The sequence below is a fragment of the Ambystoma mexicanum genome, chromosome 6p (genome assembly GCF_040938575.1).
Source record: "Ambystoma mexicanum isolate Mex_15411 chromosome 6p, UKY_AmexF1_1, whole genome shotgun sequence".
NCBI lineage: Eukaryota > Metazoa > Chordata > Amphibia > Caudata > Ambystomatidae > Ambystoma > Ambystoma mexicanum.
Window position 1 is genome coordinate 20,050,889 of NC_090935.1, and position 16,048 is coordinate 20,066,936.

At 46.6% G+C, this 16,048-nt stretch overlaps 1 protein-coding gene across 2 annotated transcripts in view; it reads right to left on the bottom strand.

Moving 5' to 3' along the window:
- LOC138511146 (zinc finger protein 37-like) overlaps positions 1 to 16,048 on the bottom strand; it is a 436,669-nt gene that overhangs the window by 257,285 nt on the left and 163,336 nt on the right. For both annotated transcript variants that reach the window (XM_069626646.1, XM_069626645.1), the window contains exon 3: positions 11,219 to 11,353. In XM_069626646.1, the coding sequence (XP_069482747.1) occupies positions 11,219 to 11,353 (135 nt within the window). The remainder of the gene's footprint in view (positions 1 to 11,218; positions 11,354 to 16,048) is intronic.

Consider the following 16,048-nt stretch of genomic DNA (forward strand, 5'->3'; position numbering starts at 1 on the left):
TCTTCACCGAGCCAGAGCGTTGGCTCGTGGTTGATGGAGTCAGTGACATCACAACCTGCCTGGCAGCCTCCGGACCATCAGCGCTCCCGGTGCCTGCGGACTTGCAGTGCTTTGCCTTTTGTTGGGCCCCCGTCGCTGGAGGGCCCTCAAAGGTCTCAGAAGTCTGAGCGGTCTTCTTCTCACCTGCTGCTGGGCTTTTCCCTTCCAGCCAGTTGGTGAGTCGGGTACGACGATCCCTCATTGTCCGCTCGGACATGTTCTTACAAAACGCACAGTCCTTCTCCACGTGCGATTTGTCGTCGGGAAGGTAGTAGAGGCACCGAGAGTGCTCATCTTCCTTGAAGACATTCTGTAATCCGCATCCAGGGCAGCTCCTGACAGCTTGGATTCAGGCGTTGTGTTTCCTTTGTCCTGGGCCATGTCCACGTGGGGTAGGCCTCAAAGATCTTCCAGAATCCTCCAAGAAGCGAAACTCGACGAAAATCTGCCCTTGAGGGGCGTAGAAAAATTCCAAAATCGGTCCCCGTTGATTGGAAGTAGAATCGGTGGAGCACGAGGCTCGATTGACCGAAAAAATAAGAGTAAACTCTTCAAAAAAAAGAAATACAAAATAAATAAAATTCGCAAAACGCAGTAGAAGCTCGAGAGGTATAGCACGAGGACTCTCAACACTTGAACGTGCGGTAAAAATCTGAAGATGGCTGCCAGAGGAGTGGCTTAGGTAGAGGGCAGTCATTGGCTGGGGGCAGTATGACCCAGAGACCAGCGATTGGTTACTAGTAGAAAAACAGTTCAGAAACAAAACTGATTTTCTCTTTACCGAGGATTCCCAGCCCGACGACGGGGTATATTCATGAGCATGTGAATCCATGCCAGACCCCATGCTGGAGAATCAGTACATTTCTGAGAATTCTCCCCAACAGTCCACGACAGCAAAAGGAACCGGCAAGGAAGGAAATGCCAAACATCTCTCCTGAGAACGCCAGAGAGTGGAAATGTCCTCACTGGAGCAAACTCCCAGTCAGAAGAGGTAGACATGAGGCTCACAGTGGAGGAGGCAGAGGGTGGAAAGGACTGCCCCAACCCCAGGCTCAAATGCCCTAAAGAACATTTTCTTCTACACATTACGTCAATCCAAGTTAAGTAGATCTAAAAGGGGATTATGAACAACCCCAGGAGATAAGCGATGAAGAATGGGTAACCAGTTGACCATAGGAAGAGAAATCAAACCAGATGACGGAAAGGGATTATGGCGCCATCCCTTCCTCTACATCAAGTCACAACTTTAAACCCATTTTTGGTGTGTACTCTTTAGGATATAGACCATTAATAAAGTCAAGAAGAAATCTCACAGAGATTAGAGTTAAAGACTACATGAAGTCTAGAAGCAGGTCATACTGCTTACTTTAAGTGGTTTCATGTGATAATGACCCCACAAAAATGTCACCATGCAAAGAATCTGCCGGAAAAAGGCTGTTTTTTGCGGAGACATTATTACATGCAGAGGAAACAATGCAACCCCCAAAACCTTTTTTCCAAAGTCTGGACCCCACTATCCCTACCAATTACAGGCCCATCACCACGGTGCCATTTCTACTTACAATTTTAGATAGAGCTGCTTACATACAAATTCAGGACTATCCGGAAGCCAACCACCTACTTGGCTCACGACAATCGGGCTTCCGCCCTCTCCATGGCAATGAAACAGCGCTGCTAGACCTTAAGACACAAATTGAAGAATTAAAGGATAATGGAAAAATAGCTTTGCTACTCCTACTGGACTCGTCGGCAGCGTTTGACTTGGTGGCCCATGTAGTGTTATGCGACCACCTCCAATCTGCCGCCACTTCACCAAAGATGCTATAGCTTGGGTCCAATCCTTCTTAGCTAACCGGACCATGAGAGTCTTCTCTACTTCAGCCTCTACCGACCCCATTAAAATAACCTGCAGGTCCCACAAGGTTCCTGCGTCTCCCCTACTATGTATAATATCTTCACCAAGCCTCTGTTTGATAAGTTGGATAGACTGGGTGTCACCTACACTAATTATGCAGATGACACCCAGATCCTCATACCCCTTTCGGGCAAGTTTGAGGCAGACTCAGCCTTGGTGAACAAAATATACACCCTCATTCAGGCATGGATGGCATCCCATGGGCCTCTGCCTGAATGACAAAAAAACAGTTACTAATCTTAGGCTCTGAAGCCAATATCCAAAAACTCAGCCCAAACTACACATCCTTTAACATCGATAACAACCCTATCAAGGTGATGTCTGTAGTTAAAACTCTTGGATTCTACTTGGACTCCTCTTTCACTCTTAAAAAGCAAGTCAATTCCCTCGCCTCATCCACAACGTATACTTGAAAACTCATCAGAGCTTCCAGACCATACCTCTCGAGAGCGAGCTGCACCACACTAGCCAATGCTCTTCTGTCAAGATTAGATTACTGTAATGCCCTGTACTCGGGAGCCACTAAATATATTACAGACAAAATTCAAAGACTGCAGAATAACGCCCTGAGGGCCGCATTGAACATCCCTTACAGAGAGCATATTACCGAATTCAGGAAAGATGTTAACTGCCTGAAAATAACGGACAGAATTTTCCTCAAAACAGCATCCCTCACCTCCAAATGCCTGAATAACGTAGCACCTTCATACCGAATAGATAAAATTACTAGAAGAACTACCCGCCCTACGAGATCTGCCAACTCATTTATGTTGGAGATCCCCAGGTTCAAACGCTCGACAGCAGGAGGAACCAGTTTCCCTGTTAAAGCGGCACAATGTGGGAACAAATTACCAGTCGACCTCAGACTAGAACAACCCTACCCTAAATTCAGACATAAGATACTCAATTGGCTACACACTAATGACACCGAACTGATGAACTACACCTTACCTCTCCAGCCCCTACACGACTCTTTGCTTCCGCCAAACTACACTGCAGTTTGGTTAACTGTGCACGCATGGTCGTCAGCTCGGTCATATTTGTATGTACCATCGATATACGATAACGCAGCAATGTAAGGTTGTATACACATGTGTATGTGTATGTGTGCATATACTGATACTCATGATAATGCTTCCTTGACTTACCAATTGACTTCCTTTGACTTGCCATTGCTTTGTATTTGATGTATCTTGTACCTTGTATTTTGCTCCTAATGCAATCACTGCTCTATGTATTGCTACCTTCGCACTGTAACTAAGTTTTAAGATTTCTTGTTTCTGTTGCGCCCGTCTACCCAAGGGCTTGGTGCGCATTACCAAACAAATAAACATACAAACATAATATTTTCACCTATATGTCGCCACAAACTTTTCCCGGCAACATCATCGGGGAATAATATAACAAAGCATTACTTACCGTAAAAGCATTTGATGGTTGTATCTGCTTAGATTCACATGCTGTGCATAGTCTGACATCCAGTGGCTACTGCGGAGTATTGCATTTTGTTTTTCGTAGTCGAAAAGGGGACGTCGACAAGGCGTGTCTATAACACTATCCCTATAGTGACGTGCGGTGTAACCACAATACCTCACGCGTCGAGGTCCCTCGGTTTGTATTTTTTCTGCCCTGAGGGACCCTTCTAGACGTGAGCGAGTACAGAAAAGAGAGAGAGAGATAAAAAGATGTCTATGTTCCTTCCATCGGAGCGGGGAGGAAGGGTGGACGCATGTGAATCTAAGCAGATACAACCATAAGAAATGCTTTTACAGTAAGTAATGCATTGTCTTCTGAGGTTTGTTAATCTGCTTAGAATCACATGCTGTGCGCATAGACTAGCGAGCAGTACCCGGAGTTGGCTGTGGCTTGTGAGAAGGAACAGTAGAGAAAAGATGTCTTAATACTGCTTGTCCCACCTGGGAATCAGATCTAGAGTGGGCATCTAGACAGTGTTTTGTAAAGGTGTGTACAGAACTCCAGGTTGCCGCTTTGCAAATGGACTCAAAGGGAACATTTGCAACGAATGCTATGGATGCCCCAGTGCCTCGAGTAGTGTGTGCTCTTGGCTTGAAGGGTAATTCTCTCTTAGCAAGAGAGAAACAGAGTGATGCATTGAACAATCCATCTAGATATAGTGGACTTTGAGACTGCATCTCCTTCTCTTCCTGCTGCCACCGAGACAAAGAACTGATTAGTTTTTCTCAGTGGCCTAGTTCTTTCCATATAAAACACGACCGCTCTGCGCACATCAAGTGTATGCAGGCTTTTTTCTCCCAAATTTGAAGGGTTTTGAAAGAACGTTGGTAGTTCTATAGACTGGTTGACATGGAATTTCGAGATGAATTTCGGTGCAAACCTTGGGTGTGTGCGTAGAACCACCTTATCTTTGTGAACCGTTACAAAGGGGTCTAGAACAGAAAGAGCCTGTAGTTCACTTACTCTCCTAATGGAGGTGATAGCTATTAGGAAGGCGGCCTTAAGAGTGAGGTCTTTAAGAGTTGCCTTGTGCATGGGTTCAAATGGTGAGCCCATGAGCCTGGTAAGTACCACATTTAGGTCCCAGCCGGGAGCTGGGTTTGCTTTCGGAGGGTGTATACCCCCTCCATAAAGGCTTTAATAACTGGGACTTTCCACCATGACACTTTAAGCTGGGAAGTGGTGTATGCAGAAAGTGCCGCTAGGTGGACTTTAATAGAATTGAATACTAGACCCGAGTCCAGTAAATGGATCAGGTACAGAACAATTTGTGTGGGAGAGCAGTCAACAGGGTTGACGTTTCTTCCTCTACACCGGATGACAAATCTCTTCCATTTGCTAGAATAACAGTGACGAGTGTTAGGCTTTCTAGCCTCCCTGAGGATGTCCATGCATCTCTGCTGGAGTTGTAAATGTCCAAATTCTATGATCTCAGGAGCCAGGCTGCTAAGTTCATGGTCTGAGGGCATGGATGCAGTGTCCTGCCCTTGTCCTGTGACAGCATGTTGTACGGGCAAGGAAGTTTCACTGGAGGAGATAGAGGCATCTCCATCAGGTGAGCGAACCATGGCTGCCGGGCCCACATAGGGGCCACTAGTATCATGGTAACTTGTTCCTGGTGCATCTTGTGCACAATCTTGTTGAGAAGGAGAGTCGGGGGGGGGGGAGGGGTTGTAAGCGTAAACAAATTTCCCTGACCATGGAACCGATAGACCGTTCCCCTTGGATTGTTTCTGAGGGTACCTGGAGGCGTAATCTAGGCATTGTGAGTTCTCCAGGGTTGCGAACAGGTCTATTTCCGGGAATCCCCATTGTGTGAAAACGTTGAAGACGATGTCTTCGTGTAAACGTCATTCGTACTCTGAGGGCAGAGGGAAGTCTCTGCTTAGTTCGTCTGCTAGCAGATTGAGTTCCCCTGGTACATGTTGTGACAGTAGGAACATGTGTTTGAGAGCCCACTTCCAGATGTTCTGGGACAGCTTGGACAGTCCGGGAGAGTGAGTGCCCCCTTGTTTGTTGAGGTAGTACATGGCTGTGGTGCTGTCCGCGAGGACCATCACTGTCTTCCCTTGTAGGTGCGTCTGGCAGGCTTTTAGTGCCTTGAACACAGCAAGTAGCTCCAGTAAGTTTATGTGCTTGGAAGCTACGCTCAGAGTCCAAACTCTGTGAGCAGTCTGATGGGATAGGTGAGCCCCCCATCCTGTGAGGGATGCGTCTTTGGTTAGAGTGGCTTCCACTGCGGGGGTGGCGAATGGTTTCCCCATTACCAGGTTTTCCTTCGACCACCACCGTGGCGAGAGAACCAAGGCCTGCGAGACCACCACTAGATCGTCCCATTGTCCGCTGGCCTGACACCACTGGCTGTTGAGCCACTCTTGCATTGGGCGCATGCACAGGCGCACCAAATACATACATGATGCCATCATTCCTAGCAATCGCATTGCTTTGCGTACCGTCACCTCTCGACCTGCTACATATTGAGGGATCTGAAACAGCATGTTTTGGACCCTCTCCTTGGAGGGGAGGACGAGGCCGTCCTTTGTTCGAATTAGAGACCCTAGGAATTGTTTGACTTGGCTGGGGTCTAGGCTGGACTTCTTCTCGTTGATGGAGAAGCCCAGTTGGAACAAAAGGTCTACAAGTCTTTTGGGTATTTGAGAAGCATGTTTCGTAAGAATCCACTGTTACGAGCCAATCGTCGAGGGAAGGGTATACTGGGATGGACAACCTGCGCAGGTGGGCCGCTGCCACTGCCAGTACTTTCGTGAATACCCTCGGTGCTGATGCTATCCCGAAGGGTAGCACTCTGAACTGGTAGTGTTTGCCCTCTATCATAAACCTGAGGTATTTTCTGTGCGCTGGCAACATTAAAATATGAAAGTATGCATCTTTCATGTCCAGTGTTGTCATGTAATCTCCTTGTGATAGCAGGGGGATCCCTTCCTGTAAGGTCACCATATGAAACATTTGAGGTTTGACAAATTTGTTCGCTGGGCGCAGATCTAATACAGGGCGCATGGTTAAGTCCTTTTTGGGTACAAGGAAGTACACTGAATAAATACGTTCCGTTACCTGAGATAGAGGCACAACCTCTATAGCTCCTTTTTCCAGTAGCTGGTCGACTTCTTGTAGAAGGATGGCGAGGTGTTCTGGTGTCATGCGTCGTCCCCTTGGGGGTCTGTACGTTGGGGAACTGTTGAATTCTATACAGTTTGCGGGCTATGGTTGATAGTACCCAGCGGTCTGAAGTTATTCCCTCCCATGCTGGAAGAAAGGATGTTAACCGGCCCCGACCGGCGATGCATGGGAGGTGACCCGAATCTTCGAGTCATTTGGTGTTGGTGGCTTGGGAACCTCTAGGGGTAGAACCCCGACCTCTCCCTTTGCCACGGCGTTGTCCTATCTGGTTGTATTGGCCACTGGTGCCTTGGTTAGAGGACCAGTTGTTTGCAGAGTATTGCTGCTGCTGATTTTGCTGCTGGCGTTGGCCTCGAAAAAAAGCGCCTATTGCCATAGCCACGTTTGTTAGGAGGCCTAGAAATCTGGTCTAGGGTTTTGATGGTGTCAAACTCTTTCTTTGCCGTTTCTAGTGCCTCATCAACCGCCTTTCCAAAGAGGTTGCCATCTTCTATAGGCTTGTTGATTAGAGATGCTTGTATTTCAGGTTTAAACCCCGAATTACGCACCCAAACATGGCGTTTGAGGAGTATTCCTTGGACTAGGGAACGGCCAGCGTTTCTGCAGCACCCAGAGTGTTTTTCACGATGCTTTGGTTGACTAGGGTCCCTTCAGTAATCATGGCCAGAAGACGTGTACGTAGGGGTTCTGGTACCTCCTCGGCGTCTTTACGTAGCTTGCGCCATTGTGCGTCTGCGTAACTTGCTAGCAAGGAATTGTTTGCAATCCTTGCGGAACAAGCAGCGGAGGCGGTGATCCTCTTCCCCAGGGCATACCATTTTCTGCCCTCCTTATCTGGTGGTGCTTCGCTGGTAGACAGCGGGACCCCTGCTCTTTTCCTTGCATTTGTCACCACTAGGGAGTCTGGTACGGAGTGGCCCCTGACGTACAACGGGTCTGAAGGGGAGGGACTGAATAGTTTTTCTATCCTCGGGTTGACCCCTCTGACCAACGCGGGTGTAGATAGTGCAGGGATAATTCGTCTTACTGAGGCGAGGAAGGGAATGGTTTGGCTGACAGGGGGTTTCTCCTTGATTACTTTCTCCACAAAGTCAATGTCAGGAGAAATCTCCCCAGTGTCTATTTCGAAATGCGTTGCTGCCTTGCGTAGTAGTGCATTAAATGTAGGTTGATCGTCAATAGGTGACGTGTTCCTATTAGGCGAGTCCCCAGGAGGGGACAGGTTTAGTACCTCAGGGTCCGAAAACGCTGATGGGGACTGCCAGGACTGTGAAGCACCTTCCTCTGGGTCTTCTCCGAAGCCCCCCACCTATATCTGGATTTTCTTCAAAACCTTCTTCCTCTAGGTTTTGTTCCTCTTCGTTGCCTAAAAATTCATGCTCCTTCTAAAAGTGGGGGTCCTCTTCAGTGAGGTCATATAAATTTATATCCACTTGGGAGGGATTAAAAAGCCTAGGGAATTTAGCCCTGGGGTCCATCTGAGGTCCCTCTCCTGCCCTCTTGGGAGGTGGTAGGTTTTGGGTCTCCATAAACCTCTCCATACAGAACTGGAGTCTCTCCAGGGTCTCATGAGGTACCTCTGAGTGGTCGGGGGGGGGGGTGAAAAAAGGGTCTTTGGGCTGAAAACGCTTTGACCTCTCCCATAACGTCGAAGAAAGGTCTCCGTCGACGTCTGAAAAGCCTTCTGGTAGGCTAGGAGTCCCTTTAGATGAAGGGGGCAGTTCCTGCCTTCTTTCAGGCCTTTTCAGCGTTTCTCTACCCTTCTGAGCGGTATTCAGCGTATCTTTCGCCGTCCGCTTCTGGCCATCGGCGGAAACGATCCTCGCCAGGCTCTCGACGACTAATCTGTCTGTGGAGGGCTCTGGTATTGACGTTACGGGCGTCGCACGTTCTACGGTGACGGGCGCTCTCTGACAGAGCGCTTCGTCTGGCAGTTTGGGGGTAGCGCCCTTATCTGGGGGAAGCCCAGTCGCTGGTCGCGTCTGCGAGGGGGTCTTAAGACTCTTACGGTCTGAGGAGGACGCCGGTGGAACCTGCGTCTCCGTTGGCGCTGATGGTTTCTTCGTCTTCGACGAAGAAGAGCCGTGGGTTATGTGTTTATGGGAGTGTTTTTTGTGTGCGTCAGTGCCGCCGGGGTGTTCATCCCCATAAGCAGGGAGTGAGCCGAACTTGTCGGGGCTGAGGACAGACGATGAGGAGCGCGAGCGCTCCTTAGAGAGGTCTACGACTTCCGTAACGGATGTCGTGTTATCACATTCCGGCAGCGGCGGCGGGTGAGGAATCGGACCTCGACATGGCGTAGGCCGCCCACCTTTTGACCCTGCGGTCCTTTAAAGTCTTAGGCTTATGAAGCTGACAAGCCGCACAGCTGTCTTCCTTGTGGTCGAGGGGCAAGCAACGGTTATACCGTTTATGCTCGTCTTTCCAGGTAAACTTGCCCTTGCAATGCGGGCAAAACCTAAAGGGTGTCCTCTCCATAGCTGAGAACATTTTTCACTGTGATAACAACCCCGAGGGAAAGGGAGGGGAAAAGGAAAGGCATTCTCAGAGAGAAACAAGAAATGTCCCACGACCCCATACTCCCTACTGTCTTATGGCCTCCGTCTCATACCCGCCGTCGAAGTTCTTACTCGGCGGAGAAAAGGCTTCGCAGCTACGTCGGGGGAGGGACCTTATGTAAATCTATATTAATAAATGACCAAAGGTCGAGTAAATGAATTTGCAATGTCTCTCGAGGTGCTCCGCGTAAAGGCAACCAATATCTGGGCAGAAAAAAACAATTTGAGGGACCTCGACGCGTGAGGGATTGTGGGTACACCGCACGTCACTATAGGGATAGTGTTACAGACACGCCTTGTCGACGTCCCCTTTTCGACTACGAAAAACAAAATGCAATACTCCGCAATAGCCACTGGATGTCGGACTATGCACAGCATGTGATTCTAAGCAGATTAACAAACATCAGAAATTATATATATATATATATATATATATATATATATATATATATATATATATATATATATATATATATATATATATATATATATATATATATATATATATATATATATATATACAATTACCCGATAGCTTTTACGTTGCGTTTTCTTTAGTGGTAGGGTCAGGTACAAGATAGGTTTGAAGGAAGACTATTTCGAAGAGCACCTTAGTATAGATTGTATGCAGGGAATCTGCATTTAGCAATAGGGACAGAGAGTCCTTATGGTCCGCCACAACACCTAAAACCTTGCGTGCACGTATGAGACTTCTGAAGACTGCAGAGATCTGCAACAGGCACACATGCCTATGCAGCTACCAGAGAACCCAACTAAAGGTTAGTAGGTTTACCTGCTTTTAGACATTGGAGTTCTCAAGTAAGCATCAAGTCTCTGCACTTCAGTCCTCCAAGCAATCTGCGAGCCAGGGCCACCCACCCCAACCAATCAGTAACCACATAAGAGCCTTTCTGGGCCATTCGATGGTAGCTTCTGGATGTTTGAGGCTCCGATTCTGTTCATTGGGAAAACCATCGCCACTTCTAATGCAGACTGAATCCAGTGGTTTATAAAGCTGCATTTTGTTCACCTTTCATTATGCAATGGAAACAAAACCTCCGTTGGAACCATGGACTCCTAAGGACATTTTGGTGCCATCCCATTATCCTGGTTGCCTTGCTTGCCCAGGTCATCCCCAGGGTCCTGCCAGTGTCCTGCTATTGTCTTCCCAGTGAATCATGCATGCATATGTTCTTGTACATTTAAACCCCAGTAACTTAAGACTTTGCATGAGACACTCAGGGCTTGGACTGTTGGCTTATCTTTAGGTTTAAGGATTGGGTGTGGGCAAACCCAGCACTGTATGCATGGCCTCAACAATCCTGTGTTTCAGACAGAAGTGCCTGGAACTGCTTTGAATGTTTCCTAGAGTAAATGCTTGGCTGACTTGAAGCAAATTACTCACATAATCTACTGGTGTTCACCGATTCCCTCCAGTAAAAAGACATCCCTTATTTTACCCTGTCAAGTGGCCTCTTAAGAGCAGCGGTCTTAGGCAGCTCATGGACTGAACAGTACACAAGGCCTCCTGTGCGACCTACCTGATTAACCAGTCCTCAGACCAACAGAGGGAGAATGGGCTGTCTACGAAGCAGTGAGCACTGGGGTGAACACCCAATCACTCCATACATTGAAGTCGAAGACCACTACCATGTTTGCTGCTACAACAAGTGGGGAAAGAAGATTCAGATATCTTCAAAGCGATAGATGGTGGCCTGTACATCCCAGGTACACAACACAGCAATCGATAAAAAAAATAAAAAAATCCCGACTAGGAAGAAGAGTCTAGTGCTTAAATGTCATCCTATGGCTTACACAGTGACTGGACCACCGCCTTCTGCTATTCAAGTCCTAGTAAAATAATGCAGAAGGACGACCCAGGACCTGGCACTGCACCACAAAGCAGTGCTTGGTCAGGAAATAGTCCGAGCATAAAAGCATTAGAAACAATTCAATCTACTCTCACATTCTGTTGCATTCCATCTGACAATTATTCTTCCCACACACAGAAAAACACTAACATGGCTCCTATTAGACACAAATGTTATAGGACACTTAGTTTACCAAACAGACACTAGTGAACACTACATACCAGGGCGCACCATCACCAGTCTGGCCAGCACGCTCCGCCGCACTCGAGGAAGCACTCTGCTGGGGTGTCGGAGCTGGATATAGAGAACAGGGGCTTCCGATGCATCGTCGTCCTTTACAGGCGGGTGCAAGACTTCTGGGTGGGGAGAGAAGAATATAAAGAAAGTTGAAATACTTAGGTACCTGTGGAGCTTTACCGAGGACGTAGACAGTTCCTGTGTAAGGCGGACCTTCACAAGAGAAGACAAGAACATCGTAATAGTGTCTGCTTTCTCCTAGAGGATGCAAGTACTGGGCGAGAGCCTTTGCTACCTACAGGGACAAAACAATGTACACCGGGTGAGGGGGTCTGCCTCCTCCTGGGACAAGACGGAGTACATAGGGCGCAAGGGTCTGCAACCTCCCAGAGAATTCAGTGTCAGAGTTATCCTGGTGAATTCTGATAACAGGTTAGACAGTGTTTGAATCCAGTGCTTACTCCTCCTGGAAGAGGCGGACATCAGGTAAGGCAGTGTCTGCATCCTTGTTGATGCAGAGACCATCTGCACTGTCATGGAGGCGTCACAGTACTTGCATCATACTGGGGTGGGAATGTATTATATTACCGGTAAATAACATAGTTGGGGAGCAGTTTATTTCCCCCTCCTACTATCTCCACATATTCCAGGACTGGAGAAAGTTTATAAAATCACACCAGTCCTCGAAAAGGTTAGGACTGCTTTTCAGGAGGAGAATATAAATATTGTTCGTCCCAGCAAGGTTTACTACAGCAGTATCATAACACCTGAATGGCACTATAAACATCAAATACTTTTATGAATACGTATTTCTTGTGTGTGTATAGAAGCCATTTTAGATTGAGGGTGATGGCAGCACACTTTTGGTCAGGGAACAGGTTCATTGCATTAAGGACATGCAGGCACAATTGTAGCGGGTGCGAATGTTGGTTGTGACTATATTCTAGATATGTGAATGGTTACTAAATCATTAGGATGACATGAACTATGGTAATTGTAATGCTTACATTGTTTTCCTTTATAGCATTGTGCTACTATGGCTGAAAACGCACCATTTGCGAGTTGGAATGATGTATATGGAGAACATCACACTGCAAAATGGCCGTTTTGTTCACTTTGTAATATATGGGTAATGTGCAAAGAGTAGGTGACTGATCTTTTTAAATGCACCAATGGCATTCTCTATTGTGTGTGATCATGTGCCCAGACGAGGCACGAAACGTGTTGCTATAGCTGTGCCGACATCTCATGTGGGGCCAGTGTCCTAAATAAACATTTTAAAACAGACATACTTTTTTGCTCATTTGTGCTTTTTCTTGTGTGCGGGCGTTGCTTGCGACCCAGATATCCGTTGATGTCACGTACTGAGTTTTCATCAAATACTTATTATAGGGCGTCGTTCGGAGACACATAGGACCCATCAAAATTCTACTGTTAATAACGTTTGATTTGAATAACGGATTTGACCGAAGTTTCCAAAGTGGTTAAAAGTCTGCGGGCGCCCCCAGACTGCAAAGTTTCTTAAAGATTTGTTAGAGTCCGAGTAGGATTTGTTTTAGAGATTTCAAAAAGGGACATCAACTGGGCGTGTCACTAATACTATCCCTGGAGTGATGTCTACTGTACCCATGGTCATTCACGCGTCGAGGTCCCTCAGATTGTTTTGTTTCAGACATGAGATAGCACGAAGTGTAGCAGGAGTACAGATGTAAAAAAGCAGAAAAACAGCAATAGCGCAACATCCATCCATGCACCTTTGACTCCAGTAGGAGAGGAACGGTGGTCGCATGTGAATCTAAGCAGATACAAGCATCAGAAATACAATTACAGTGAGTAATGTCTGGAGATGGCATTCTTAGAAATGTGATCACCGTCTCCACTTGGTGCTATGGAAACAAGGAGCTGGTATGTTTTCTTTAGAGGCTTTGTTTCGTTTACGTAGGTTAAGCAACATTGTATGCAGTACCCTGTGGGAGACTTGTCCTCTTGGCAATAGTTAACCCAACCTTTGGTATAACCATGTACTACACAAATTAGTAGTGTGACTGAGCAGCCAGGCTTATCTCAAGAGGGGTCAATGTGAGCTTTAGGGTTGCAACACAGTTTCACAGTGACAAGTATCCAAATCAAACTATACTCAAGGTTTCTTGAATAAACATTTAACAGCGTGAATAAGCTTTCTTCAGAAGGGAGCAAATAGCCAACACTTAAATATACCTCATAAATACACAGTTTCAGTAAATCAGTAGATACCCATTTGGGATAGCACAGCCACTTTCTACACCCTCAGGGTACTTCAATAGTTAGGACACTGTGGACCTTGATATATCACTGGTACATTTAAAGCAATACTGAGTTTGGTGTCAAAAGCAAAGGTTTAGGGAAGGAAGCAATGGTTAAGTTTCTCAAACAGGTAAGCACTTTTAAACCCCCAATGCAATGTAGATGAACCCTTTCCCAGCTATACTAGTAAAGAATGTATGACTTTTTGGAGGAACAGATCAAAGCACAAAGTCAGAGGTTAGAAGAGTCTTCAGGGAGCCAGGACAGCCAATGGGAATGGAGCAAAGTCTAGGTGAGCTGAGGCACTTGAAGGTAAGTAAAAAGTCTTGCACAATGTTATGGAGAGCTTTGTAGAAGAAAACACCTTTGGCCCACAAGCTGAAAGGCGTGTGAGGGGCAAAGCTGCAAGCAACTCTGCAAAAGGCAGCAAATACAAGTCTCAACTGAGAGCTGGCAAGCTACACAACAAGTGTAAACTAAGGCCCCTTAGTTTACAGTACCTTAGGTCTGAAGAATGGTTCCAGATGGCTTCTGTTCCTGTTGTAGGTCCTGCAGATCCTTTGTTCCTGGGCCTCATCGTGTAGACAAGATGGAGGACATCTGGGTACTCCTGCACTACGATTCGAACGGTGGCGGCAGCAATGGGCAAAGGTCAGATCAGCGGCACTTTCAGGTTTCAGCTACTCGGCAATAGCACCAGTGCAGTTCTCGGATACTCGGTAGACTTTCCTTGCTTCTGGGGTCCAACGCTCTGTTGAGGTGGCTCAGGCTTGGTTAGTCCTTCTTCAAGCGGGTCCAGAGGATCTTCATGGAGCTCGGATCGAACTTAAAAACGATGCACTCTATTTGGTGTTTCTTTCCCTGGCACTCGGTTACTGCAGCAGCAAATGGAAGTACAGCCAGCAATGAGAGGATTTCCAGATTAGTTTGTCTTGGGGTCGATTGGTCCCACCGACCCAAGGGGAGAAATCGTCCTTTGCAGGGCTTCGAGTCGAGGCGAATTCTGAGCTTCAGTACTGCAACACGGCTTCACCGGGCAAACCAACGGGCCAGGAGCTGCAGCAAGCTTCTCTTCCAAGTTCTTCTTCGGATTCCTTCATCCAGTGGTCGGCTGCCTTCCTTGCAAAAGACCTCAGCTTTTATGCAAGTCTCTCCCATTCATTTGCAGCATAGCTGTCACTCACAGCAGGATGGCTGTCCTTTTCGGGAACCTCCCTTGCTAGAGCCAGAGGTGGGCTTCACCAGTGAATCCCGCCAAAGACAAAACAAAGGGACCAAACTTGCTTTGGCGCGCAGAGTAAATCTCAAGAAGGAACTTTCAAATAAGAAATGGCAAAAAAAGAAGACCGGGGCCATTTTGACAAAAAATGGGCACCCATGGGTGTAATACTGCAGTTGCAATTGCAACCCATGGTAGAAACACTCAATGGTAGTAAAAAGTAAACCACTGCCACCAGCCATTCATTGTAGAAAGGGTAACAAAAAATGTTACATGAGAAACTAGACAAAGAGGACCCTAAGTAACCCCTCCAGCGCCCTACTGTAAAATAGCGTGTTCTGGGTCTAGAAAGTTACAAATGTAAGTCAAGTCAATTTCACTTTACTGCTCTGGGAAACAGTTTTACAAGAGAAGGCATTTAAACCTTTGGGAAATCCAAGAGACTTCCCTGTGCCACTGCACTGAAGGTGCTTTGTGTCACAAGGTAAATATGATGACTATGGAGTTTGTCAGACTCCAAAGCCACAAGAAACAGTTTAAATCAGATAATAAATACATGAGTGAGAAAAAGGTCTCATTCTCTTCAGGATAAAAATTAAAAGTCCAGCAAAAGAGCTGGGGGTCTCTAAGGTAGAAGGGAATTAGCACATTTCTGAGAATTTTCCCTAACAACGTACTACAAGACCACCCTCCTTAAATCTAATGTATGGAGGCTTCTTTCAGCTGAGTTAGATGGATTTTGGAAAAAAGTAGGTAGATGGGTCAATGGATTTGTTGACGTGAAACTCGAGATTAATTTAGGTGAAAGCCTAGGATGTGTTCTAAGGACTACCTTGTAAATTATAAAGAAGGGGTCTTGTACAGATGATGCCTGTAGCTCAGTGATTCGTTTTATATTGAGGTGATGGCTACTGGAAAGGCAGTTTTGTATGTTAAGGGTTTTAGGCATGCCTTATGCATAGGCTTCAAGGGCGGACCGATGAGTTTTGAAAGTACTTCACTAAGGCCCCAACCTAGTGGAGGGTTAGAAATGGGAGGGTATCATCTCTTCACTCCTTCCATGAAAGCCTCGATAACAAGCACTTTACACCAAATACACCTTGCTTTGAGAAGTGGTGTATGCGGACCAGGCCACTAGGTAAACTTTGATGGAGTTAAATACTAGACCAGCGTCTAGTAGATAAAGCATGTAGTGTAGCATGTTGGATGGTAGTAACAGTGTCTGGTGTTGGGTTTTCGTGCCTCCTTTAGAATATCCATGCACCTTTGAGGAAGAATTAAGTGACCAAACTATGACTTCAGGAGTCAGGAT